The sequence below is a fragment of the Gymnoscopelus microlampas genome (genome assembly GCF_963454915.1).
Source record: "Gymnoscopelus microlampas genome assembly, chromosome: 7".
Classification (NCBI taxonomy): Eukaryota; Metazoa; Chordata; class Actinopteri; order Myctophiformes; family Myctophidae; genus Gymnoscopelus; species Gymnoscopelus microlampas.
Genome location: NC_139944.1, coordinates 17,083,674 through 17,111,639, shown reverse-complemented (window position 1 = coordinate 17,111,639; position 27,966 = coordinate 17,083,674). Strand labels below are relative to the sequence as shown.

Below are 27,966 nucleotides of genomic sequence, written 5' to 3'. Positions count from 1 at the left end.
TTGCGGGTTGCGTATTTTTGGCCTTGTTTCTTGCTTATTTGGGCTTATTCCTAATGTTGTTTAAAAACGAGTGGTTCTCAAATATTTTCAAGTCATGGACCCCCAAATGAATTAATGTCTGCAGACCCCCTGACAATATTTTATGCCAGGGACCCCCATTCAAGATTTGTGTTGTTAAAATGTTTCAAAAAAATATTCCACATTTTCCAAATTGTCTTCAATATTGTTGGGGGTTTTGTTGAAAATAGCAGATCTACAAGCTCACAACATGACACGTTGTGAGCTTGTAGGTCGGCTATTTTCATATAGCCAATGTATAACGTTTAAGGGCGAAGGGCTCGCTTCTTTTGGGCTTGTTTCTCTCCTGGTGGCAACGCTGGTCAGTCACACAACAGCTTGCAGATCTGCTCCTCTGTCGGCAAGCGACGCCGCGCCGTAACGTCACACATCATCAACCCGCGGTGGTGGACGGTGGGTGTCACGCCAGGTCACGTGACCAAGCCTGTCTACACTCCGCTCAGTGCTGCTGCTGGCCCGACTGAAGCGTGTTAGCAGGTAATAACGATCAGAGGGGGGATGAGAAAAAGACAACAAATGTCGTTTGTGTTCGTCAAACTTGTGCTTATTTTATGTTAAGTTTAATGGAGATCGTCGACGTGGTGGTGGGATTAAACCGTGATCGTTGTTTTTTTGCGCCTATATACACAACAAGGACATAGACTAGAGAGGGTCTTTTTTTTCCTGTAGCGGGGTGTTGTGGGCTGGTTTGTTCCCCCGACATAAGTCATGTCGGTCGGGATGAGGAGGAGGCTGGCTGTTGTTGAGGCCATTTTCACCACAAAATTGATTACCAAAAATATATATATAATCTTTGAGCTGGATGGTGTTTTGTCATCTGTTTGCACCGGGTGGGTGACATCATAACCAAGATTATTTTTTGTCTTTTAAAAATAATAAATAGCAGACCTACAAGCTCACAACGCGTCGCATCGCGACGCGTTGTGAACTTGTAGGTCGGCTATTTTCAAATAGCCGTAGCCCGGTCGCTTCTTTTTGGCTTGTTTTCATCGATCGAGCGGGTTGCTTATATCTCTCGCAGAACCTGGCAACACTGGTGAAAACTGATATTATTTGTTACTCGCAAAAAAAAAAGAGTTAGAGCCACTTATCCAGCTCTGTTGACTATCGTCAAGATTGAGTTAGCATAGTTTAGCTTCCTCCTCCTCCAGATTCACCCACCATTGTGTGTGTGTCCGTGTTACAGCGGAGCGTTAGCATGCATGGCTAGCAGGCTTATATGTTGACGCTTACCGTAAATAATGCCGTCGACATGTACAGCAAGCCTCAGTATATAAGCCTGCTAGCCATGCATGCTAACGCTCCGCTGTCAACACGGACACATTGTCGGCATTGTGTTGTGTGCGTGCGTGTCGCCATGTAGTACAGCGGAGCGTTAGCAACATGCTAAGCTAACACGGGCTATTGTGTGGTCGCCGTGTAACCTAACTCTATCCGTGTGACAACATTAGCCTGCTAGCATGCTGGAGCGTTAGCGGCATGCTAATGTTGACGCTAATGCTATAGACGGAGAGGAGGACGGTGTTGCCAGGCCTGCTTAATACAAGAGACTTTGGGCTTATGTCTATGTAAATATCGTTGGTTGCGGCTTTTTTTGGTCTTGTTTCTAAAGTGTAGTTGCTTATTTGGGCTTGTTTCCTAATGTTGTTTAAACCAATGGTTTTCAAATATGTTCAAATCAAGGACCCTCAAATTAATCAAAGTATGTCTGCAGACCCCATCTGAAAACATTTATTTGTGTTAAAATGTTTTCAAAATATTCCACTTTTTTGGAAAATCGCAGATCTACAAGCTCACTGTTGTGAGCTTGTAGATCAGCTATTTTCAAATAGCCAATGTATATAGGTTTAAAGTGTGACATAGTCGCTTCTTTTGGGCTTGTCTTTCATATACCTGATTGCTTGTTTCTCTCGCAAAACCTGGCAACACTGGAGGAGGACAAAGAGCTCCCACACAGACACATACACAGTCCAAACAACAACAGCAGCAGCACGGGGATTCCATTTGTTTATGGCTGTATAATGCCGAACTGTTGTCGAACAGTCGCATTGCCACACTTGTTAAAGAAAGGCATAAACACATTATTAAAGCCCAGCGTTTAGTTGGGGTTCAAAACAAACTGTTGGGGCTGTTGTTTATAATCATTAACACACCGCTTTATAACGGTTTATAAAATGACCCGGACAACCAGAGAGCGAACTGATTTGAGTTAAGACACGCGCTGCTTTAGGTAGTTTCCCCTCTTATTATGCTAAACTGATGAATAATAATCTTATTAAATGTATTAAAGCCACCCGTTTGACTCCTTGTGGTTTTGTGACAGAGACGGGAGTCCATGCAATGTATTTATTTTTTCAAACACAAAATTATATGGACTAAATATTGTCCACGTTATTAGTATTTTCACCCAAAGCGATTTTGCTTGCTGTGTTGTTGTTTTTTGCTTTAGCTTTGTTCACTCCATCAGCCAATGGCAGCAGTGTATTAACAAACGTCATTCATCCACTACTGGGAGCTGCATTGCTATTGTTCTGAGGCATTAAACCAGTGGGTCAGTGGGGATATCTGCCCTTAATAACAATAGCTTTATTCTAGTAATGGCTCCCATCAGCACACTGTGCACATTCCATTTGTAATACAGGACAATGCATAGATGCCTTTGTACACGGTATGATATTCAGTGTTCATTTAACCACTTAAACCCCATATGGGTAACCGGAGTCCCTCAGGGCTCAATACTAGTGTCATTTCTGTTATTGTGGGGGACGCTTTTGCTGAAAATAGCCGTTCGACAATCTCAGAAGCTTGTCGATCTGCTATTTTCAGCGAAAGCTTTCCTCACAATACGGATGCTGGTGTTTAAGTGGTTATAGTACAAAATCAAAAAATGTAAACAAATTGGTACTACGTTTTTATAGTCACAAGAATTACAAATGGATGGATGCATTAAAACATAGGCTTTTATGTTAGAGGCAGATCTAATAGCTGCTGCTGTTTGACAGTCTGTGAAGTGTTTATAACATTAAATACTGAACAGTTTGAATATTTGCATAGTACAGGCTACGCTAACTCATTACATTTGTGTATTTAATGTCCATGTTCATACTCTGCATAACTTAGAATTTTGTAACGTTTCACACCAGACTAAATTTAACTATAGTATTAGTATAGTATTGGTACTATTTAACGCTATAGATTTGCTTTATTTCACCATCACACTGTGTGGTGTGCTCTGAGAGGCCCATAGAGTGTAAGAGGACACTGGGTCACTCTCCCCTTTCTTGACCTAGATTTTCCTCAAAGCAGTTACATCACCAGCCCTATAGTGTGTGTATGTATGTATGTATGTATGTATGTACTATGGATGTGTGTGTGTGTGTGTGAGTGGATGAATGAGAGAGGCTCCATAAGGAGGAGTGTAATTTGTTTGCGTATTTCAGCCTAACTGTTTAAGGAGAGATGCGTCAAGTCTGTTACACACACTGGCGTGTATGTCAGGGGAGGTAAAGTGCCAGAACTCCAGATAGCGAGAAGGAATTGAGTTGGCGAGAACACTAAAAGAATTGAGTATGTTGATGGTCATTATGTATGTGGAGATTGAGAATTGAGTATGTTCATGGTTATAATTTATCCATGTGGAGAAGTTATTTGTTTCTCTTAACTCTTCCTCCTGTCATTTCTTGTTTGTCTTTTTCAGATTTTTCTATTTTGTACATACAGAGTTTTGTATATACTGTATATGATGAGCTCACTGGGCGGCGAAAAGGCCCGGGGCTCTCGGGAAAAGACGCTGCCCACTGCCACACACACCTCGCAACCACAGAAACAGATACAGGTGAGACTGAGAACACAAGGAATACACACAAACAGAAAAGGGGTGGTGTCACTCACAACACACATGATAACCATAGCAGTTAGGAGACCAGTGTGAGGCATTCTTGTTGTACAGCACACCTGCTTGTAGAGGAAATCTGCCTCATCAGCGCCGGATTGCTTTGCTGAGTGCACGGACGCATACTTTTGATATCAGGGTTGACTCATGGCCTTGGTTAACACTTAATAGAAGTAGTTCTTGTTTGCCACACTGTCAGCCTGGCGTTCAAAGCTTTTTAAAAATGGCACAAATAGCCACTCTACAAGCTCACAGGTGTGATGCGTTGTGAATTTGTATATAGCCAATAGCAATTTTTAATTTGACAGTGTGTATAATCTGTGTATACTATTAGGGCTTAAATGGTCAAGTTAATTTGCGTAAATGAAACACTCCCCTTTTTCTCCTAAACTCTTTGTTGTTCCTCTCACTTGTTTATTTACTTTTGCCATCCGCTTTGGCTTGTGTATGCTTTTGTATGACAGGCTACTGCCGAGCAGATTCGACTTGCCCAGATGATTTATGACAAGAGCGATGCAGACTTTGAGGACAAAGTCAACCAGGTGAGGAACACTCAACATACCAACGTCCTCCCAGGACACACGGCTTATTGTCTGGGCACAAAGCTGAGTCAGGGTGTGGGGCTCTTTTGTTAACTCCCATGTCTGTACAGATGCATGGTTATGGGATGGTATGTTTGAGGCTTTGACTGTGCACACATGATGCTTAATAGGTCACACTTTTCCTCTTCGTGTGTGTGTGTGTGTGTGTGTGTGTGTGTGTGTGTGTGTGTGTGTGTGTGTGTGTGTGTGTGTGTGTGTGTGTGTGTGTGTGTGTGTGTGTGTGTGTGTGTGTGTGTGTGCGCGCGCGCTCTGCTCTCTCCCAGCTGATGGAGGTGACGGGGAAGAACCAGGATGAATGCATGGTAGCGCTCCATGACTGCAGTGAGGATGTCAACAGAGCCATCAACTTCCTCCTGGAGAGCACCTCGGACACGGTAAGCCTCCGGAAGCCTCTTGTGACCAACAATGCAAAATAGTTTTATGTATCCATCATTTTCTATCTACAATGTGAAAGAGCTCTTATCTTATTTTGATGTTCTGAAAACATGTCTTTTGATGGCCAGTTAGGGAATAGAAGACGTCTATGATAAGTGAAAATGAAAATCTTTGATGCAGAAAGTAAATTCTGGACCATGATCTGTACAAATTTCCATTCACCTGTGAGCCACAATTTGCACAATTCTAGGTTAGGAGCAGAGCTGCTGACTTTAATAAAGTAGTACCTGACCACAGGGAGCATATTCCCTTGATTATGAATCAAACAGAATGCCATGGCTATCTGGCTATCCAACATAAGGTGTCATGATGTAAGCTGATGCAATGTGTTGCATGCCTTTTTTTGTTCTATCTCCTCACTCCCAAACACTCATAAGCCATATGAACACCAGACGATGTCCAGAAAATCAGACAGGACACTGCCTGGAGTTGCCCTTTCACACATGCAGCATACAACAGGGGAATGTCTGTGGCAGATGTGTTCTCACATACTGGAAATACTGCCTAGGAATTTAATTATTTGACATGCATAAATCCAGCTACGAACAATAAATGCTCATAATACTAAAATGTTTATAATGAGGGTTCAAAAGGGGAATGCAGAAGGAGAGTATGTTTTACTCAAAAAAAATAAAAATCAAGACATTAACAGTATTGAAAAATGCTACAATCCAGTATTAGTCTAGATACTCTGTAGCCTAGTATGTGAAGCTTGCAACTACTAATAAGTAAAAAATATATTCACAGATTCTAATTCTGTGATCAGCAGCAGCTCTAAAGCAAAAATTACACCTTTCCTAGCATAGTATGATGGATAACAAGCTACAACCCAATTTTAATTTCAGATGGTCCCAGCACACTGGTCTCACAGCCGGCTGCATAGAAACCATTTGTCCAGCTCAGAGGACGGCTCATTTTGAACTGTACTAATGATAAAAAGTGCGGAATGAATGAACTGCTTGGTCCGCTGATGTATGAACTGCTTCAACCGTTTTGACCACTAATATAGTGGATATTGATGCTGTAAGCCCATAACGTGGAGTCTAGTCAATCTCCCAGGCTTCACCCTTAACAAGAGTGACAATTAAGGGATGAAGTGAAGGATTACATTGTTCATCTGTGAAATGGTTGCACTTGAATTGTCAGTCGACATATTTAGAACCTGACTACAATGCCATGTTGGTTGACTCACTGTGACTGGCATGTCTGGAAAAGTGATCAATTTGAAGGTACAAGAGATGGCTCACTAAAGTCAATGTCATGATTGATTTATTACTCAATAGACTATTCAGTATTAGGCCTAGGTTTTGAAGTTTCAAAAGGATTAAATGGCGGAACCAAAAAAAAAACTGTCACGGTATTGTTTTCATTCCCCCACGGTTAAATTCCAAAATGTTTGGTCAGGTGAAAGGTGATCATCTTTTTGAGCGATTGACTCATTGGTTATCTCAACCTGTTGGCTTGTTTTTTTGAGGAGGGTATTTTGGACATGGATGCTTAGTGGGAAGGGGATCTGGTTGAGTGATGCTTGAGTCACCCTGGGCAAGACCTGGGATGTTGGTTGTCTAGGAAGTTGACAACCGGAAATGGTTGAATTTGGCGGAAGTACCGCCCAAGGAAATGACGTTGATGCTTTACAAATCTGTTAACATTCTCCGTGAATGAAACGAGTGTTGTGATTGGTCAAAAAATATAGTTTCCGGGGGAAACGGAAATCCTGTCCACTCAGGACTTCCTAGACACTCGCTGCTTTAGGTCGTGACCAGGCTCTTCTTTTCGCAAATGAGTGAGGCTGGGACCGAGGTTATGCTTGAGTGGGAAAGGGAATTGGTCCATTGGAAATTAACACTCCTCTGCCCACTGTAGTACATTGGATTGGGGTGTGTTGGTGGATGACTGTAGTTTACTAGTTTGTAGATTGTCTACTTATGTTGAGTAGACAGTCTACTGAATAATGTTTTTTTCAAATTTTATCCAGACTGTTGCAATTTAGCACAGACGACTCCATGCTATATAAAAGGGTACTTATTGCTGAAACGGCAGATTAAAGGGCAAATATAAATGGAATTCATGCAATAAATTTGCCAAGTCACTCTTGCCCTAGTCTCGCGTAGCCAGACGATCAGAGAGTTCCGCCTACTTATATGTTTGAACTCTAAATTCAAAGAATGCTCTTGGGTGCCGGAAAAAACAATGGCAACCGGCCTACGTGCACTGCTTTGAAAACCAATCCTGATGCCATCCTATATGAAGGACTGGCCTAAAGTCATTGCATTGGTTCTGCAAAGCTGTACATTTTTTTAGAATTGTTTCCACATAGTTTTAGCGCCTTCACTGAATTGAGCTGTCACCATGTGTATCAGTAGGTAGAGATCTCTGATCCTCTGGCTACGTGAGACTTTTCTTGTCCTATTGCCCTCCAGCACTATGCCAGTTAGTGGAAAAAATACCAGGGCATCTTTGTGCTTGTTAAAACTGTGCAAGAGACCAATGTCACATTGGCCACTAAACATCCAGCAAAAACTTGGGTGGTGTTCAACTTGGATGTCATGTGTCCTTTGTGAGAATCTGATCATTTGTGAAGAGTGAGGAAGACCAGCCAAGCCAACACAGATGGCAAGGAGTGTGGCAAGGGAGCTTGCCAGCCTGTCAGTTACCCGTTGTTGTTGTTGTTTTGGCTTCGTGGAAGTCCCAAAATAGCGAGTTGTGCGTAGTTTGCCCTGTATAGTCACTGCTGTGGCTATATGTAATCCCGGTGGCAGCGTAATCTGCCACTGCAGTGATGGTTATGAACCACAGAAATGTTGTGTTGTTATGCCATAGGCGTGTTGAGAACGTCAGTGGGATGGCATGGCCGTAATAGCTGCTTGATTATTATCAACAACGCTATGCTATTTCTGATACAATATGTTTTTTTTTTCTGAGACAAAATAAAAATTGATGGCGGTGGTTGAGCTGCTGTTGTTGCTGCCTCCGCCAAGAAGGAGGTAATGTTATCACCCGTTCTGTCTGTCCATCTGTCTTTCTGTCAGCACGATATCTCAAGCAGTTATGAACGGATTTGCACAAAACAAAGAACCGATTAACCTTTTCTCACCGAATGTGTGGCAGTGGATGCGGCCTGTCACAAAATCCACATAACTTCTTAACAGATGAACATAACCCCACTACACAATGAAAATGTCATGGGCCCACGAGGAACCGATTATCTGGTCACATGCAGACACCCCAATTGAAAGGTGCTGAGGCTCAATTATGCACACCTCTATGATGTCTTGTTTTCTCTTTTTGACTTTTGGAGCAACAGAATAAACCATGCAACCTACATTGATTCAAATCTTTTTCATCTGATGGAGCTTGACTTGAGGTTTTCAGTTTCTGTGAGTGATGTTCACAAACCTCTTATGCTCTCTCTCTCTCTCTCTCTCTCTCTCTCTCTCTCTCCATCTTCTCCCGCCCTCCCTGTTTGCTATTCATTGATTTCTAGACCTCATGGGAGACAGTTGGGAAGAAGAAGCCCTTGGTGAAGGATGGACCATCGGAGAGCAAGGAGAACAAGGAGAACCGGGAGAAAAAAGGAGAGAGGGAGGGAAGCAAGGCCCGCGGCTCTAACAATCGCAGGGGCAAGGTGCCCAGCCGGAGCCGACCAGGTACGATACACAACCGATAAGCTCTGAATCTGTCAGTGATGCATCACAGCCACCGTGTCTGGCTGGCTTTCAATAAACCTGGTTTGTTGCTCATGGTAGTTCCTCCTCATGTGCATGTTCTGATTTATGTATACTGTACATGTGTGTTCAGCGCGCCCAGAAGAGAATGGCGTGGAGGTCACACCGGTGGACAGAGGTGCAGAGCGAGGCCGGAGGGGCAGAGGTGGACGAGGTGAGTGGACGGGATATTTATGTCTTATTCTGCCCTGTGGGAGAACCAAGACTTGAGTTGTGGTTGACTGTGTGTGTTTGTGTGTGTGTGTGTGTGTGTGTGTGTGTGTTCAGGATCTGGAGGTCGAGGGAGGGGCAGAGCAGCAGCCGGGAGCAGGTTCTCTGCCCAGGGAATGGGGTACGTCACTGAAACAGAAAGACATACACTCACCACTGATTCATATCTGGATTGATGATGATATAATCATTTGTGTCATGATGTCATATTGCAATCTAAAAGCCTGAATGTTGATTTAACTCTGAAAGTATACAAATGCAACCAAATCGACCCGCAAGGGTCTGTCTGAGGATTCTACTGTGTGGTATTCTCCGCTTAGAACTATAAAAATGTGGTATTTTTAGATTTGTTTTACCTTTAAAACAATCTCTGTACACTACATCTATCATCTCTTTCTCTGTTTTGACATTCTTGCCCAGATTGCTAGCTAGCCTGGACCTCGCATGTTAACACATTTTAGATTGGAATACCCACACGTCATAGTGATCGTGACTATCTCTGCTGTCGGGCAGAAACCAGCTAACTCCAAAATTTTCATTTTTCAGGAGATGAATAAAATCTTTTTTTTTTCAGGAAATGAAGAAAACCTTATATTTTTAAAGCAAAGCAATACTGCCAGATACTTGCTAGGGTGTGCCCGAATCAGGATTTATCTAGTCGACTCAAAGTCGGGGGTTTAATGCGACTCGTCGACGAGTCGTTTTTACATAGCATTATATATTGGAGGCTACAATTGCAAGTGTTTCAGATACTTTCAGTGTTGATTCAGAGCACATTACATATTGAAATGCAACAGAGCCATATGAATATTTTTTGAACATTTTAAAGGCAATGAATCTGTTAATTACATGACGGCAGACTGCTTATTTTAATTGACAACAATCCTGTGTAGGACAACATACAGTTCGGAGCACAATGCTACTGTATCAAAGAGTTATGTTGCAGATCCAGTATTCGCTGGTGCAAGACAAAAAAAATAACTGAAGGGAAAAGACTGAGATGTACCTGATAATTGCACAGTCAACTTTTCATCAGAGCTACAGCTGTGTGGACGTCTCTTTACCGCAGCGTTACCTTAGCCAGCATGAGATAATTAACCGGTCCACTCACCTAATGCTGCGGAGGTTCAAAGAGTTTAACACACTTCCAAACGGTGTACATTGTTTAAGTCACAGGTAAAAATAAATATGGACTTTAGCCAAAATCTTGCGTTTAATCCACGTGATTTCTTATTTTCTTATTTATTTCTGAAAAGCATCATAGTAGCTTAGCAGCAACAGAAGAAGTATTTCCTCTCAAAACAGCAGAAATAAGAGTCTCCCGTAATATGATGAGTCAACTGGTTTTATTTCTAAGTCTACCTACATGAAGTAAATGGACTAAATTAGAAGTACATGACACACCAGAGCTCCGCACCGTATAGCCTACTAGTAACTGACGCTACAAAGATAATTGACCAAAAAAACAGGCTGCTCAAATCAAATAATTTGTGTCGATGGAGGGGGTCTCGACTGACTAATCGACTCGTCGACTGAGGGTGACAGCCCTAATACTTGCATGTATCATTATATTATCACCATCCAAATCCAGCTCAAGTGGAGTTAGGAGATTTTGTCCATCATTGATAAGAACAGCTGACAATGGATCTCCAAGCTCACAATGCATCACAACGCGTGAATTAATGCCCTGATGATTCATGACTCTTCTTATATAGGCCTACAATAATAAGCAGGACTGCTTATTATGAAATGCTATATGAACTAGTTTATTGTCACATTGCTCTCCTCATGAAACACTACATATACATAGATTTTAGAAATAGAATTAATTGTTTTCATAGCATTAGCATCCGTGCTAAGTTTGATAAACAGGTACACTGCATAGTTACTTTTAACAGACTACGGGGGAAAAAACCCTACCTCTTTAAAGTTTGTTTTCTTCCGCTCTGAGTCTGCAGCAGCCCTGTGTAGCAGGGGAGAGGGTTGCAGTTAGCTGATTTGGTCGACAGTTTGAGGATCCAATGGAGTTGGGATGTTTTTTAACCAACCCACAGACGTGAAGAGTGTTCACTAGCGTTGATTTATGAAAAAAAAAGAAGCTGAAAATGGAGTTGGCTGGTTTCTGCCCGACCGCGACGATATAGTGGCAAATCACACTTTCTCAAATCGTACTTTCTCAGAACTTGACTGACATTGTGCACCTGCCTCCCAGCATGTGCACTTAAGCCCCTCTAAATGATCCAGAATGCCGCAGCACGCTTGGTCTTCAACCAGCCAAAAATTTCACATGTCTCCCCCCTTCTCTGCTCCCTCCATTGGCTCCTAGTTACTGCCCGCACAGAGTACAAAACACTGATGTTGGCCTACAAAGCAACCAAAGGTATGGCACCCCCATACCTTCAAAGCCTGATCCAACCCTACAACCCCTCCCGATCACTCAGATCAGCTAACACAGGGAAGCTGTGCAGATTCACTCCCAATTTTCTTCCGTAATCTGAAGACTCACCTCTTCAGACTCCACCTCAGACCGTAGCACTTGACAACCATGCAGTCTTATGCAAAGGTTAAAATGTTATTTCGATAGCATGTTATTTAGACATATGCTAGGTTCACTTGTTTACCTGGCATCCTATAGTTTCAATGTACAGATTATTATTATTATTCATTATTATTTGTATTGTTTAGACTGATGCTAGGTTCTTGGTTTACCTATGATCCTAGATTACTGAGACACTACACTTTTTCTCTGCATTTGATGTATGTGTTGCTTACTGTAAGTCACTCTGGATAAAGAGCGTCTGCTAAATGCCTTAAAGGAGTAACCATAACTCAAAAAACCTATTTACTATCAATTACACACCCCATGAAGCCTTGAATTCACGGAGATTCTTTTAGTTTTGTCGCATTTCTGAGCCAATAATTTGATGACCGGTGGAGTCTCCGATAGGAGTCTCTTACTGACTGATATTGGCGACAAAACAAAGGAATCTCCATGAATTCAAGGCTTCATGCGGTGTGTAGTTGATAGAAAATAAGTAATGTTTTGGGGGAACTACTCCTTAAGTGTGTAATGTTAATGAAATTTCTTAAATACGATCTCACAGCTGTATGCTGTGCATATTGTTAGGTGATATGGTCACCATGTGTCTTTAACCTTCTATTCTGTTTTAACTATCCAGATTTTATTGTACTGTAGATCAATGACACTATTTTGCATTACATTACACTATTTTAGACCGTTAAGCAGCTCACACAGCCCACCGGAACGCATGATGACTATTTTGTAACTTTTCTTGCTTATGGATTCTGTATGATGCTCAGACTCTAGAAATCCGACGACAATATATTTTTTTCTGTTCTGCCCATACAGCCCCTGTAGACCACATGGATCACCATACTAGTTCATTCATATCTCCTTTGTTTAAAAACCCACTAACCTGCTATTTATTTAGGAACCGGATTCACTTATTGGTCCATCACACATTTAATTTCTGTCTCCCACATGGCCCTCACATCTCATGCATCTCTCTGACTCTCCGCTCCTCTCCAGAACCTTCAACCCAGCAGACTACACCGCAGAGGGCGGAACGGGGACCACACAAACTGAGGTCTGGGAAACGGATGCCAACAACGGCACAGATGCAACAGGTTGGCACCGCCGAGTAGCAACTGAAATGCACAGTAAAATACTTAAGTGTTCATTACTGTGTGTAGATTCGAACAGACTGTGGCCGATTTGGACGCCTAGCACCATATACTGTATGTGCTACTGTATGGGTGTTATTTGACCTTGGACCGTCTCCTGGTTGTGTCCTAGTTCCCTGGAGGAATACTTTGGAAGACTGGTCCGCTGAGGAGTGGAGCGAGGACGTCAGTGTGAGTTCAACGAGGGGGTTGGTTTAGTTTAGGCTTAGTTAAGAGAACAGTGGAGGTTAGCATAGATCTGTGTGCATATAATTGATATGCGTGTGTGTGTGTGTGTGTGTGTGTGTGTGTGTGTGTGTGTGTGTATATACAGTACTCTTCCACAAGCTACTCTTCTACTTCCGGCGTGGACGTTTTTTTTAAAAGCCTTTTTTTCTTTTTTAAGCCTTTCCGTACTGGAAATTATTACATATGTCCGTGGTACACTCTGTATACAGTATAAGATTATGTTGGACAAACGGGGCTTCTTATCTCTTACTCCGTGGGGTTACCTCCGTGGTCAATGCGAGAACTGGCTTTTAAAACCATATCAAGTTCCGACTCTCGAGCATAAAGCTTTGTCCAATGGATGAAGATCAAAATGGACGAGTTGAGTTTAATTATGTATTTGAGCGCAGATTGTGGGATCTAATCTCTCTGAGACAACATGAGAATAGATTCTACCGAGATCGTACTGGAAACCACTTAATGCAAAACAACAGTGTTTTTCGTATCAATCGAGTGGTGTGTGTGTGCTTTATGCCAGAATGCATGTCTGGATAGAGCAAATATGGAGTGAATGTGAACATTTTGCAAGTTGTACCTGTACGAGTCAGTGACAATTAAAACCTTGCGATAGAGAGATGGATGGATATATAATTACAAATTTCTGCCTTTAAATATATTTACTTATTTTTAATGGCCACTAACTATTGTATACTAAAAGTGTGATTTGTTCCTGTGTCTTTTCAGCTCTCTGAGACCAAAGTGTTCACTTCATCATGTGCGCCTGCTGCTGAGAACCACATCACTCCCGGGCAAAGGTAACAAATGTCTAAAATGGACTGTCATACGACAGTGTCCTGTGCTGAAAATAGCAGATTTACAAGCTCATGATGTGAGCGTGTAGATCAGCCTTTTCTGTATAAATTCCCATAAATGAAGCTTGTAACTAGCTTGTACAGTACATTACACAAGCCACTATCTCTCCAGATACTGTCTAGAGGTTTGCATGGAAATGAAATTGAAGCCAGAGCCCATCCCATAACTGAGACTTTCAGACCCTAGTACCCAACTGAGCACGATTGCACTGCCAAATTTGATGTTACATTTTACAAATCTCCCTTTTTGAAATGTATGCTTGCTTTGGTTAGTTTGCGGTAGATGCCTGACCCGCCCGCCTCGGTCTTCCTCAAAAGATACACTTGTTGAGCACGCACAGATGGTTTCTCAAAGGCAGAGTTTTACAGTTGTATAATTGTAGGCTGTGATCTATTTGGTCTAGACTAGAATTCTAGACTGCAATTAGCATTGCAGTTGGCAGATCCGGTCTAGAGTGGATACAGAAAACGTGCGTACGTTTGTCTGTGTGCAAATTACTGGATACAGTAGACGGGCCTTAGACCGGATCTGAGAAATTAACAGTAAATGGAAGATGCAGTAGGCAGGCTCTAGACCGGATCTGAGCACTGAACCATAAATAGAAAGTTTTAAATTAGGCTTCCCCAGGTACTGTGATAAGCCTCGTGACACAAGGTTAACTTCATTTAGAGACCAATTTCTTCTCATTAAAATGTATTTTTAATAATACTAAAACAGAACCCTACAATGTACACGCAAAAACAGTTTTGAGGCCGATACTAATATAATATTCACATTTCCTAATGTTGAAATTGCACTCGGAATATAATCTCTCTCTGCCGGAAAAAAACTGATCATAGTGATGCATTTATATCTTGTAGATCCATCTTTCATATATCTCGTTGTGTGGAGAAGCATTTCTGTGGATTGAGTTTATTTGACTGTTTGTGGTTTCCCCACCAGCCTGGACCTGGCCTCTTTGCTGCAGAAGCCTGTGGGTGGAGGAAGAGAGACAGCCTCATCCTCCACCTCTCAGGGTCTGGTCTTCACCAACTCCCACCACCATCAGCCATCGCAGCAAACTCCTCCCAACCGCAACGGCACTGGCAGCACAAGCTATGCACACGCTGCCCTGGTAAAGACCGTTTTAGTCATGCACTCTGCCACTGGCTGTTACTTCAATCCATCCTGATGTTATGTATTTTCCAGATTTCTTCATCTGACTTGTATAACGTTGTCCCTTATCTATTTCGTTTCTCCTCCCTTTGTGTGCTAGTCGTCTGTGCTGGGTGCAGGTTTTGGGGACCTTGGCCAGTCTAAGAGGAGTCAGCCTAATATCGCCGGAGCTCAGATCCTGGAGCAGCTAAAGGGACCCGGCCTGGGCCCTTTGCCCTCGTCCCAGGCCGCCCCTCCTGCCAGCACGCAGGGAGGCAGCTCCTCCATTAGCAGGCTGCCAGGCCTGGGAGCCTCCATACCTCCGCCCGCCGCCTCCAGCTGGGACATGAAGACTTCAGAACCCAGCGTCTCCCCGCTGTCTTCACAGTTCAGCCGTATGTGTTTGATTCTGCTTGTGTTTTAGCCGTGTAGGGCTATCCTGATCGTGAAATTTTACCTGACGATTAATTGTCATACAAATAATTGTGATTATCGATATTAATTGGGTTTTTGACATTTAACATTTGAACTTATAAATCAAAGTTACATTTCTGTTTGCCCTTTAGGCTTCGTAAAAACTATTCTACTATTCTATTCTAAACAAACATTGCATAGTGTAGATTTGACAAATAACTGACAAAAAAAAAAAGATTATATATATAAATCTACAAAGAAATGACAATGACCGGTACCAGTAATCAAAATAAAGAATGTAGTATGGCCAAAACGGGCTATGCATTTAATACTATTCTTGAAAAATCTGGCGATTATGTAATATTGTGCCAGGCCAAGAGCCATGTCCTGTATGTCTGTGTCAATGAACTCCATGACTGTGTGTGCCTTCATTCGTCCAGGTGAGTTTAGTCTGCAGCCAGAGCCTTCTCTGGTGCTGAGCCAGCTGGTCCAGAGGCACGCTGGACCCTCTCTGCCCATGGTGCGCCAACCCAGCCCCCCAACGCAACAGCCACTGCAACAACAAACAAGCCCTACGTCAGCCTCTTCTGTCCTCCAGGCCGGCACAGTGGGTGGCTCTCTGATGGCTGCTGGCAGTGCAAAGCCTCCTGCCCCCACTGCAGGGCTGGACCCTCAGGGCAGCAGCACGCAGCAGCAGCAGCAGCAAAGGGCACAGCTCAAAGGCCAGAAACGAAGGATACCTCCTACATCTAAGGTAAGGTCTGACACTTGACAGACAAGAGGGCTTTTGACAAGTGGTTTTCAGGTTTTGGCCAAAACCAGAAAACAACCGCATGTGTGCCCTATGATGCCCTAGTTAAAACATACACACCTGAACTTACCCATGGGAATCAATAAAGGTCTTTCTTATCTTATCGGGCCTGTATGTTCCCTTCATTGTGTTCCAATCAGGAGCAGCTGGATCGTGTGCATTCACCACCTAGTGGTAAAAGGGGTATAACTGTGAAATCATTATCAAAACAATTTGACATTTTGTTGTACACCAGCTCAGTTAGCAGCTGGGACCAAAAGGTATTTAGATGGCTCTAGGCCGGTTGGAAGAAAGCACAACCAGGTTTTTAAATGATTCAGGTCTTCAAATGTTCAAAGTTTATAAACGAAGGACACCGCTAATTGGCCTAATCACACGGGCCATGTTTTAGCATCTGGGGGAGGCTTTTTTCATGAGCCTGACAATATTTTTGCTCATTGCCTTTGTGTTGCTGGGCACCGTGGGCTTTTGGAGCAGTAACCTGAATGCCCCGACTGGGGGAACAAAATTTAACTCAAATATCTTTTCCCCCATTGTCCAATCAGTCTGATAGAGCCCCAATATTGATTAAAACCCACAAAAGCGGTAATAAAAGCTACATGATGCCCCCCCCCCCCCCCCCCCCTCCGTCAGATCCCTTCCACGGCGGTGGAGATGCCCGGCTCCGCCGACATCCCCGGTCTCAACCTCCAGTTCGGAGCGCTGGACTTTGGCTCGGAATCGCCGTTGCCAGATTTCGGCACGACGGACAACTGTGGCAGTGGGCCGTCCAGGGAGTCGACGCCGGCCCCCGCCCCAGCACCCTCACCTGCACAGGGACCAGGAGGAGCGCAGAGCCAGAACAGCCTGTACTCCAAACCTATCAGGTACTGAACCATCCTCCCAATTATGCGTTTCACCCCTGTTGCTCCGACGTCCGACGTCCATTCTTTTTTCCCGGAAACTGCATTTTCAGGACGCTCCTGCACCCCTAGACCAGGTGTCCTGACTTTCCCAACGGGTTTGGAAAGCCCATCTGAAAGGGACTTTTTTTTCAGACCTTGGAAGCAGCATTGCTTGTTTTCACATCTTATAAGGCAGGATTTTTCATCACAGTAAAATCCTCAACGTTGTTTATCCATTTGTAACTCAGAGTGCAAAGATTTATCAAATGTACCCAATCGTACACACAATTTTTACTGTGTATATCATGTATTCACACTAGCTGCCTAGAGGGCAGCTAGTGTGGGCGGTGGCAAGGGCGCTATTGATATCCATTATGAATATTGAGTCCCAGAGACGTGCACTTGTGTTTCCTACCCCACCTGTCAGCTCCGCTGCCGGGCACGGTAGCTGCTTTGAGTCACCTGGAGCTCACGCTGCTGGACCACAACTTAAGGCACATTTAAGGCTTATTAGCAATGGATCCTTTTAAGAAAATGCAGCTCCATGAGTAATATAGCTCATACAATAATTATATACATTGTATGTTTAATATTATTGTTTTGTTAGGCAGAGGAGGAGGAGGGATGCTGGTGGTAGTCCGGTGTGTGTGTGTGTGTGGGTGGCTGATAGCGGGGCATAACGAGGCTCGGACGAGCAGCTCTGCCTTTGTGTACAGTCGTGATTGGACAGCTAATAAAAAGCGGTCCATGTCATAAGTGCATAAAATGAAACTACTTTCAACTTTTTTAAGCGCTCCGTATGGCCAGAAGAGGCCACATCAGGTCATTTTAATACAAAACGATGGTGGCAAATCTTTTTAAAATGCGCTTGATGTGAACGCTACCTTTGACATTTAGGCTCACTTATGTATAACGTGTTCCCACAGTGAGTCAAGGGGCAGCCCTCTCTCCGTCCCCCTGCCTCTGCCCCTCTCCTCGTCAGAACCAGTCTACCCATCTTCCTCGGTGGCCCTGTCCAGCCACACCCCTTCCTCACTGGGCACGGCCAACCCCGCCTCTTCTTCGACCACCTCCTCCTCCTCTTCTGTCCCTTCCTCCTCCTCACCTTTCTCTTCTGTGGGTGGGGGCTACGACGGGGGCATGCCCCCCCACTCGCGGCTGGCGTTCTCGCAGAGCAAAGAGGCCTCCGGGCCAGTCATGGTGAGTTGATTATGCTCCACATATGGTAGCATATCCACACCTATAAGAACAGATAATTGAACCAAGCCCTTGTAAAAATCACACCAGGCACTCTTGCTAACTTGTTGTCTGGAGAGCCTTGCCTCAGAAGAGACTTAATGTCCAAGAGGACTTGAATACATTTTCTGTTGTAATTTATAACATTTCCATTTGTTCCTTCTAATATAGTGTATGTGCTAATTTTGTAAAACATGTTGCTAAAACACTTTAAGACAACTTTGAAGTGGAAAAACTGTTGCATGTGATATGAATGGGACAGTTTTTTTTACTTCAGACACTGAACTGTTTGTTGTTTCACTAGAATGGTCTGAATGGAGTGAGGACCTCTGCTGCACTAGACGGTAAGTTATCTGACATCTACTATTCACTGTAAAGCTACCATCAGTGATGTCTAGTCACAACTACATTTTGGATTACTCCGAGACGAAATGAAAGAAAAAACTCCCACGCACAGTCTTCAAATGTAACTAAAAAGATTTAATGAGAATAACAACGTTTCGGTCTGTTAGACCTTCATCGGGTTAGCTTTGATGTCTTCACAAAAGCTAACCTGATGAAGGCCTAACAGATCGAAACGTTGTTATTCCCATGAAATCTTTTTAATTGCATTTGAAGACTGTGTTTGTGCTTTTTTTTTCTTTCAGTGCGTTGTGGCCCTCGTTTGGTCCTCTCCTACGCACCTGTCCCTTTTGTGGGTGTGCAAAAGACTTGCTTTTTATAGATTACTCTGAGATAAAAACACATTACTATTTTTTGCACAGAAAGGTTTTTCACATTTACGCCTCGTTACCATGAACTTTCTGAGATATGCAGTAGTCCCTCTACTGTTAATAATTTTACAGATGAATCCAAATGATGATCCTTTTATTAATGTAAAGTGCAAATGAGTACCCTGAAACGCAAAAATACAAATAAATAAAATATTGTTATATATATATGAATTGAATGAAATGGTGTCTTTTGCGTGTTTTTGGTACACAAAGCACTGCAGTCTCTCTGAAATCCATAAATAAAGTTTTAAAAAAATCAACGTACTTGAGGCAAATGCCGTATGGGGAGAAAAGGGAGGTTCGCACACATCAGAGATCACAGAGGTTCCCATAGAAATGAATGAACTAAATGGAATTGCGGACAGAACACACAGGCGAATAGAAATTATTGAGGCATTATTTTAACCCATTAAACCGAGAAAGCATCTGTGTCATTTTAGATTTTTTGCATTGGCTATTCAAAAGTAGCAGATATACAAGCTCACAGCGCGTCACTTTGTTACTCTGCTATTTTTGAACATTTTTGTAAAATCTGCGTGTGAGAAGTGCGAGAACTTCTGATTTAGAAAGCATTTTGTAGAATCGGCCCCCTGGGATTATCTAATGATTATCTTTCTCTCTCCACTCGTAAGCAGCTTCATCAGCATCCTCCACACCGAAGCCAGAGTCTCCTCCGTCTCTGAGTATGAGCACCAACAGCGTCCCCCAGGCCCCCTCCTCCCACCTGTCGGCTCCTCTGCCCTCACACAGCTCCAGCACACTCTCCAGCCTGGCCACAGACCTGCCCTCTGCCAGCCAGCTGAACACACTCAACAGGTGACAGACTGGCACTCATCCTGCGCTACGAATAGCTTTGACCTCCAGCTGAAATGGACCTTCTAAAAGCTGAGATGTGTAGGCAGTGGTGGACAGTAACTAAGTACATTTCCTTGAGTACTGTACTCGAATACATACATTTGGATGACTGTTTTTAGTGTTTTTTGCAAGCTGATGACTTTCACTTCGCTACGTTAGAAATATTGTACTTTTGCTGCTACTAATGCTACTACTTTTCTAGGAAGGGAATCTTAGGACACAAACTTACAAAAATATATAATGAATTAACTATAAACCTATTTAATAGCCTATCTACAAGCACACGCTTCACTATTTCTTAAAGGGTCTACACCATGAATTAAAAAAAAATAAAAATATTTAATATCATATTGTTTATGTCCCTCAAACGTTTTTCAAAAGGTTTGAGCCTAAATCAAGCCTCATATACTCATTCCAACTAACTTCTCTCTGGCTTATAAAGCACTTTCACCTGCAATACCACATTGTCCTGTTTGGCACGGGGCGCTATTGAGCCATTTTGTGTGCATGTTATCTCCTGGTTTTGTGTGGAAAAAGTAAAAAAAAAAAAAAAAGAAAAAAAATGTTTTAAAAAAAGTTTTTTTTTTTTTTTTTTGGTTGGAACTGAAAAACGGAAGGAATTGTTCCCTGACGTGACGTAGGCAGGGGGAACAAATCTGACGGACTGTTTTCAGACCAATTTACATTTAGCCTATGAAAGCCTGCATGCTCGAAGTCGGGTACTTTTTGGAACAGAAGAGAGGTGGAGGAGACCAAAAACACACAAAAATTAAGAAAAAGTTAAAATTCATGGTGTAGACCCTTTAACATTTTAAGTAAATGTATTTTTGGAAATGTTCTAAATTGCAATACAGCAATGCATTGCAAAATAAAATGTACTTCATGATTTGTACTTTTGAATACTTAAGTATTTACTTGAGTATATATTTTGTTCACCATTGTGTGTAGGTGAAACTGATCATTGTTGTTTTCATTTCCTTGCCTCTTACCTCCCCTCTCTCTCTCTCCCCCCTCCTTCTCCCCTGTAGCCACGCCAGCAGTCATTCCTCAGTGTCAGCTCTGGGCTCCAGCTCTCTCACTGTAAGTTGATGTCTCTCTGCCACAAATAAACACATTTTATTTATTCATTATTTTCGCACCGTCTGAGTCCTTTGAATGTGTGCATGTACAGTACCTCAGTCGTGAGCACACTCTCAAAGCACAAAGCTACTTACAGTAGCTCTACTGTTGATATATTTCATTCCATCTGTGGGCCGACTTGCGATAATATGCAATAGCGCAATATTTCCACAATATTGCAATATTTTTGCAAAGTCACAATATAAAATATTTGAACAAAGCAAGTTTTAGGGCTGGCCGATATAACTTCAAATCAATACAAGTAATTCAAACTTTTGCCACGATTACATTGTAAAAATAGCCGATCTACAAGCTCACTACGGGTTGCAGCGCGTCATGTTGTGAGCTTGTAGATTTGCTATATTCACTATTTTGTATGCCACCATTGTACAACAAAGTATAATACAGGTTTAAGTGGTTAATCAGACTAATCGATTTAGTATATACGAAAAAAATAAGACCTTGCTCCTCGATTATTCGATTATAAGTCTGTTATTGGTTCTAAATGTTGGTTTTGATATATTTTCAGTTAATTGCCCAGCCCTTACCCCCCACTATCCTTTCTCCCCAGTACACCAGTGTGGAGAGCAGTGGTGTGAGCTCTCTGGCGCCCTCCTCTGCCTCGTACACCTCATCGCAAGCCTCAGCGCCCCAATCGCATCACTCCTCCCACAGCAGCAGCAGTAGCATCAGTCACCTGGCCAACATGGCCAACATGGCCAACATGACCAACATGACCCACAACATGAACCACATGGCCCACAACATGGCCCACAACATGGGGGTCAACATGAGCAGTACTGTCAGCAGCATGTCTGGGACCAGTGGACTCCACTCTGCTGCAGCCAGCAGTACAGCGCTGGGGCTCAGCTCCAATGGAGCTACCGCCAACAACCACCTCTCTGCACCCAGGACCACACAGCTTCTGTCATCCTCCACCAGTACGTATATGCACGCACACACACAGACTCACACACAGTTTCACTCTCACCCAGGACTACACGGCTACTCTCACAGGTCACAGAGCAACAAAAGACTTTCATCTTGTGAGTGCGGTTGTTCTTTTGATGTTTAGCTTGGACTCTGCAACCGACAGAGTTTAATGACAGTGTTATACATATGGTGGTGGTTGATGGTGGTTGTGTTGTCTCTGTGGTGACAGGTAAAGCCCCTCCCAACCTGTCCCAGGGCGTTCCTCCTCTCTTGCCCAACCAGTACATCATGGGACCAGGGGGGTTGCTGCCTGCATATCCAGTGAGTATCTATGAGGAGAATTGCGCACCTTCCACCGTCCTCTTAAGGGACATGACAGCAAACACCCACTGAAGCCTTTCAGTGATATCTATTCCAAGTGTTCACAGAATAAAGGCCATTCTATTCTTGGTATAACTAGGTCCATGCGCTCTATACTGTATATATTTTTTCATGCTGCGTTATTTTAACAAACTGCAGCCTTGATCAAAACAAAAACATTCCACAACACTAAATGCCTGCTTTAGTGTACTATCAATGTATTAAGATTAACAACACAACACGCTGGTGTCAACAACACCAGCCAAGATTCACAGCAGCGTAGCGCCACAACAGGAGGAGGCGGTGATCCAAACTCACTGGGATAAAGCTAATGTATGCATTTAGTAGTGTAAAATAATTCGCAGATGGCGTCATTAGATATGGTCTGCAACTCCTTATCGTCTTGTGGCGATAATATCGTTATAGCGGTCAAGCATAATTCGCACATGACACAATGGAATTCACTCCATACAGAAAACTATCCTGAACGATTCATGTGCTGCTTTTGTTGTTTTAAATGGCTTTGTGGTCAGATAAAGACCCAGCCTATCTGGTTCTGGTTTGCCCATCTGTATTTACCATTTGTGTTTGTGGAAATGACCACAATGAATGAAACCAGTCCTTCTGTGTTTCACAGCAAATCTATGGCTACGAGGACCTCCACATGCTTCAGTCCAGACTGCAAATGGTGAGCCTTCAAACGCACCGTAGTGAAGTTGGATCCTCAATGATAAGCCATTGGTTGGATGCTGGACTCTGATCTTCTCCTGTTCTTTCAGCCCTCTTTGCAGGATTACTATGGAATCGCATTCCCTGGCCCCGCAGCTCTCTCTGGTAGAGATGGTGGCCTAGCCAATAACCCATACTCAGGTAATCCTCTCCAGTCCTTTTGTTGTCCTGATGCTGTAAATTCACGTGGCCTCACTCTAGGCCTGTCACAATTATTACATACTAGACTGGCTTACTCGGGCACCGCACAAGTCCAGAATAATGCAAGTTGGGAATGCATGCCCCACCTGGGTACCTGTTGTCAGAGTACTCACTATCTGTTGTGCAGAGGCACAAACGTCACGCAAATATCTGCCAATCCGTGAAGCCAACGGGCCGGGTTGGCATCAGGGCAGCCGATGCATACACCCCCCCCCCCCCCCCCCCAAACACACAGAGATTTGGTGCGTCCTCCACAGACCCGCAGACAGACACAGATATTTGTGGTTTTTCAGTTCATGGGAACCGTTGTTCCGTCAGAATTCCCACTCGGCACTGCACAGTGCTCACCCCCGGGTCATCTGGGACACATGCCAAGTTTAAAGTCAGACGGTGCCCGAGTTATGCCCCAGATATTCATGCATGCATATAGTATAGTACATACACACATAGGTTTCTGCAATTTAATTATTTATACAGTAGATAATAGCCTAGCCAATTATTATTATGAACTGACCACAATAGTTTTGCATAATGTTCAAATTGTTTCCATTCATCTGTATAAAAACAACTGCATGAAACTAAGAGATGTTATGTTTCCATCATTACTTCCACATTCTTAGCTTTGACCATAGAGGTGCTTTCTATAATGACATCATCACATTGTGCCCAGATACAATCAACATGTTAGTTAGATTCCGATCAAGGAAAACCAACTAGTGAGAAGCATGACTGGCTGTGGATTGGCTTATTTTTATTATGGTGCCTGTCATTGTCTGAATTTCTTTGTAAACGTCAGTAATAGACTTTGTATATTCACATTATCATATCTGCACTGTGCAATTTCTTTTTACAAAACTTGAAAGGAAACAGAACATTTAGTTTATTTCTAATGTTCAATGCCAATAAATGGCTCTTCTTCATAAGGTATATGTGTATTAGAAAACTATGATTAGGCTTATACTGTAATAATGGCATAAAATGGACAGAAAAACTAAACTTTTATGATGTGACAGCCCTACTCCCCTCCTCTCTCTTAGGTGAAGTCACAAAGTTCGGCAGGAATGACTCCACCTCCCCAGCACCCCCCACCAGCCTTTCAGCCCCTCAGCCCCCCCAGGGCCAGAACCAAGGTCAGAACCAAGCCCAGCCTCAGCCTCCCCAGGCCCAGCCACAGCCCCAGGGTCAACCGCAGCACCACAGCAGTCAGCAGGCCTTCCTGCCTCCAGGCTACAGCTACACAGGACTGCCCTACTACCCTGGAGTGCCTGGTGCCGTGCCCAGTGCTGCTGCCTTCCAGTATGGCCATACCATGTTCGTACCTCCTGGGGGGCCAGGGCCAGCCTCGGCCAAGCAGCACAGCATGGGCCTGGGTCTGGGAAACCCCTCCGCCAGCCCCTTCCAACAGCAGACACAACAGCAGCCCAGCGGCTATGGCCAGCACACCTTCAGCTCAGGTCAGTCTGAGCTGTCACTTGGTGCAAATGACATCAAATACACATTCAAGTCTTATTGTTTACATGCAGAGCATCCACAGAGACCCAGCAATTTGCCAATGAGCAGGCAGTTATTTCCAGAAACGGAAAACACACAATGAATACCATATTTTTTCAGTTTGTTTTGTCACTCCTATTACATTTATTTTATGAGCAATATTCTCCCACATTTTATTTGCAGTGCATTCCTCCAAAATGTTGGACATTCTGTTAATACATTTCAGCTTCACAGAATAACACTGTTCTTGAACTGGTGGGGAGCTCTGAATTCCACCTTTCCATTGGATCCTTTAAGATGTGCATCAAATGCAGAATTGCATAAATACTGTCTTATCTAATCTTAACCATGGGGATTTGAATGAATGTATTTAACCACTAACATGTAGTATCATCAACATGTGTGTATTCAATAGGTATTGTATATAAAAGTTGTGTGTGAATGTCTTGCTGTCCTAGGGTACGAGGAGCTGACCGCAGGGCAAGGAGTGGACTACAGTAAAGGCTATAGCAACTCCTCACAGGCACAGGCCAAATCTGCTGCTACTGGCCCTGGGAAAGGTACTGGTCCCTTCACAAATATCACTGTCTCATATCGTCGCTGTCGGGCAAAAACCTCATATCTCCATATTTCAGCTTTTTACGCCCCCGTCCCCCCGTCACTTCATGCCCTACTCCGTCGTACAAGAGTGTCAAGCAGAAGTAGTGAAAATATCAGATCTGCAAGCTCACTCAGCTTGCAGATCTGATATTTTTTACAGATCTGCTAAAAGTACGTTCCATTTCCTGAAAAGTAACGGCTCCGACAGTGACGATATTGTAGCTGGAAGAGGCCCACCATGTACTAACACTGGCTCCTGCTCTCAGGTGTGTCAGTGACCTCCAGTAACTCCGGTGTGCCAGACATCAGTGGAAGTGTTTACAATAAGACCCAGGTGAGGCATTCGTTAACACATTTTACCATTTGAGTTACAAATACAAAATATCACTATTAGATGATGTCATAGATGTTAAGGGACCACCTCAAAGTTAGGTTATTCTTGTGTGTAATGGTAAGTATATACAAAAATAGTCCCTCCCTGATTTATTCATGGCAAGAGAATTTGAAGGTGGGTTTATTACCTGACAGTTTGAAATTGAATGGGTGAATCTGATAAAAAATACATAAATAAATGTAGTAATGTAACTGCAGTAATGTAAATACATTACACTGCGCATGTTTAGCGCATTGTAATCAATGCGCTAAACATGCAATATCACAATGTTGACAATGTTGTTCACTGGGTTCAAGATGGGATCTTTTTCCATTCTGTCAGTCCCTCTGGCCTCCAAACGGTTTCATAATTCAATCATTATTTGTCATCAGTCTGATGTCAGTTTGTCCTCTGTCCTCTCGTCCTGCACACAGTCCTTTGATAAGCAGGGTTTCCATGCGGGGACCCCCCCTCCCTTCAGCCTGCCCTCAGCGCTGGGGGGCCCAGGACCTCTCAACCCTGGAGGAGCTCCAGGGGGCTACGCCCCCGCCCCCTTCCTCCACATCCTGCCTCACCAGCAACCACACTCACAGCTGCTGCACCACCATCTGGCCCAGGATGGACAGGTACTGCACACACATGTTTGTAACCCTGCCTTGACCCCAGGAAGAATCCTCTCCACTACGGTGTAGACAGGGATCCTTAATGAACAATAAACAGCATTTCTATACTTTAATTTATTTATGTTTATATTTAGATAGAGATAGAGAGAGATAGATATATATATATATCTATCTATCTCTATATCCATTCAATGTGAGGAGTGGAACATCAACATTTTAACCCAAAGCCTACAGCCAAAAATAGCTGATTTACAAGCTCATTCTACTATACTTTTGTGGACATTTGACCCTCACAAGTATAGTAATACAAGTACACACAATAATCTGTACTTGTATTTGCAACAGATGCTGTTTTGTAAATGAGTTACATTTATTAAGGTAATTTATGCATGTGTCATTTAGGCCAGTTGTTGCCAAAACCCAGGATTGCCAGAAGTTGGCGTTGTGACCAATGCCAATAGAACAATTATTTGTTTACTAACATTGAGACTGGATGCACAGGTGATTGTTTCACGCAATCAATTCCCAACCTGTTGTTTTGGGGTGCGCTGGTTTCAGCACACCCCAACCCCATGTTGGCTAGTGAGGCGAGTCCTAGCGAGACCTGACAGAATGGGTTTCATTGTGTACATACTGGCTGCGCGCATACTGGTTCTCATCAGTGTGACATCGTCTGTTAAGGGGTCTATAGATAGGTTTGTTCATTTGAAATCCCCAGGCCAACTAGAAAAACTTTCTCAGTGAAAGTAAACGAGTTAACAATCAAGGACAGTATATAGGGCAGTAGTGGTTAATGACTGTACACCATGGTGGTGCTGAAGAAGAACATGCTCTGCAGAAACGCTGACAAACAAAGGCTTTCAAATGTAAAACAGTGGCTCGCTAACTTAACAGTTTGTCCATGTCCAGGGGGGTCCGAGCCAACGTGGCCAGTCCAGCAGCATGCAGCAGAAGAGCCAGGTCAACAAGTCCAGCTATGGCAACTCCCCCTACTGGGCTAACTGAGATGGCAAGGTGGTCCGTTGAGGTGTATGTGCACGGATGGATGGCCATACACACACGCATACCACACCTGCCCCTTCTGACTGACCAGATCATTGAGGGACAAACCATTTTACAGCACCAAGCTATAACACACACTACCCCCCCTCCCCCCCTTTGCTCTATATATCCCCCTTTTCAAATTTATGGCTGTTGTATGTAAAATATATTTATGTATGTATTTATACAGTATATATGTATTGGTAGGACATGAAATGTGGTTTTCTGCATTTGTTTTTTATTTTGAAGGATGTTTTATTTCAGAATGCTAAATCATGGAGAATTAACGAAGTTTGATGGTGAATATACTTGAACACGAACAAGCATCATGTGACGTCGATAACGTTTTGTTTTTGTATGCATACATGAACCCTGAGAATGATGTTCATAAAGGCTGCGCATCATTTTCAAGGCAAAGCCTTTTTTTTGTTTTTTAATTTTAGGAATAAACATTTTGTAACTTTGGTCTCCCCCATCTGTGAATTCTTATATTGAGGGTGACTTGAGTTTATAGCTTGACCGTTTATTTTGCCCCGTATCCCTCCATGTGTCTCCCACATTAATATTTGGCTGTAATGATCAGCCAGGCCTTGGATTTGATGTCATTTTAACATTGGTTTAATCCTTGTTGTCCTGCAAATTAAAAGTTCTGAACAGTT

General features: G+C 43.2%; 1 protein-coding gene across 8 annotated transcripts; it reads left to right on the top strand.

The window, feature by feature from the left end:
• Positions 1-457: 457 nt before the first annotated feature.
• On the top strand, positions 458-27,966 carry ubap2a (ubiquitin associated protein 2a). Of its 8 annotated transcripts, none has more exons than XM_084063235.1 (28): positions 458-555; positions 3,776-3,913; positions 4,435-4,512; positions 4,836-4,946; positions 8,495-8,657; positions 8,809-8,889; positions 9,003-9,066; positions 11,272-11,325; positions 12,496-12,593; positions 12,763-12,821; positions 13,602-13,672; positions 14,673-14,844; positions 14,986-15,259; positions 15,719-16,032; positions 16,723-16,955; positions 17,900-18,173; positions 18,514-18,553; positions 19,618-19,798; positions 20,866-20,917; positions 21,528-21,897; positions 22,119-22,210; positions 22,887-22,937; positions 23,029-23,119; positions 24,193-24,633; positions 25,129-25,230; positions 25,537-25,604; positions 26,078-26,269; positions 27,176-27,966. In XM_084063235.1, the coding sequence occupies exons 2-28, from the start codon at positions 3,818-3,820 to the stop codon at positions 27,269-27,271; spliced, it is 3,918 nt and encodes a 1,305-aa protein (XP_083919361.1). In that variant the 5' UTR covers positions 458-555; positions 3,776-3,817; the 3' UTR covers positions 27,272-27,966. The 8 variants fall into 8 exon arrangements, with proteins under 8 accessions (XP_083919361.1, XP_083919362.1, XP_083919358.1 ...); XM_084063236.1 differs by having other exon boundaries at positions 19,615-19,798; positions 24,217-24,633; XM_084063232.1 differs by having other exon boundaries at positions 19,615-19,798.

Excerpts from the sequence above, each read along its gene's own strand:
- ubap2a (XM_084063232.1), top strand. The coding sequence starts at position 3,818 with ATGATGAGCTCACTGGGCGGCGAAAAGGCCCGGGGCTCTCGGGAAAAG. Across the intron at positions 4,947-8,494 it reads TGGAGAGCACCTCGGACACG|ACCTCATGGGAGACAGTTGG; the intron begins GTAAGCCTCCGG and ends ATTGATTTCTAG. Across the intron at positions 20,918-21,527 it reads TGGGCTCCAGCTCTCTCACT|TACACCAGTGTGGAGAGCAG; the intron begins GTAAGTTGATGT and ends CTTTCTCCCCAG.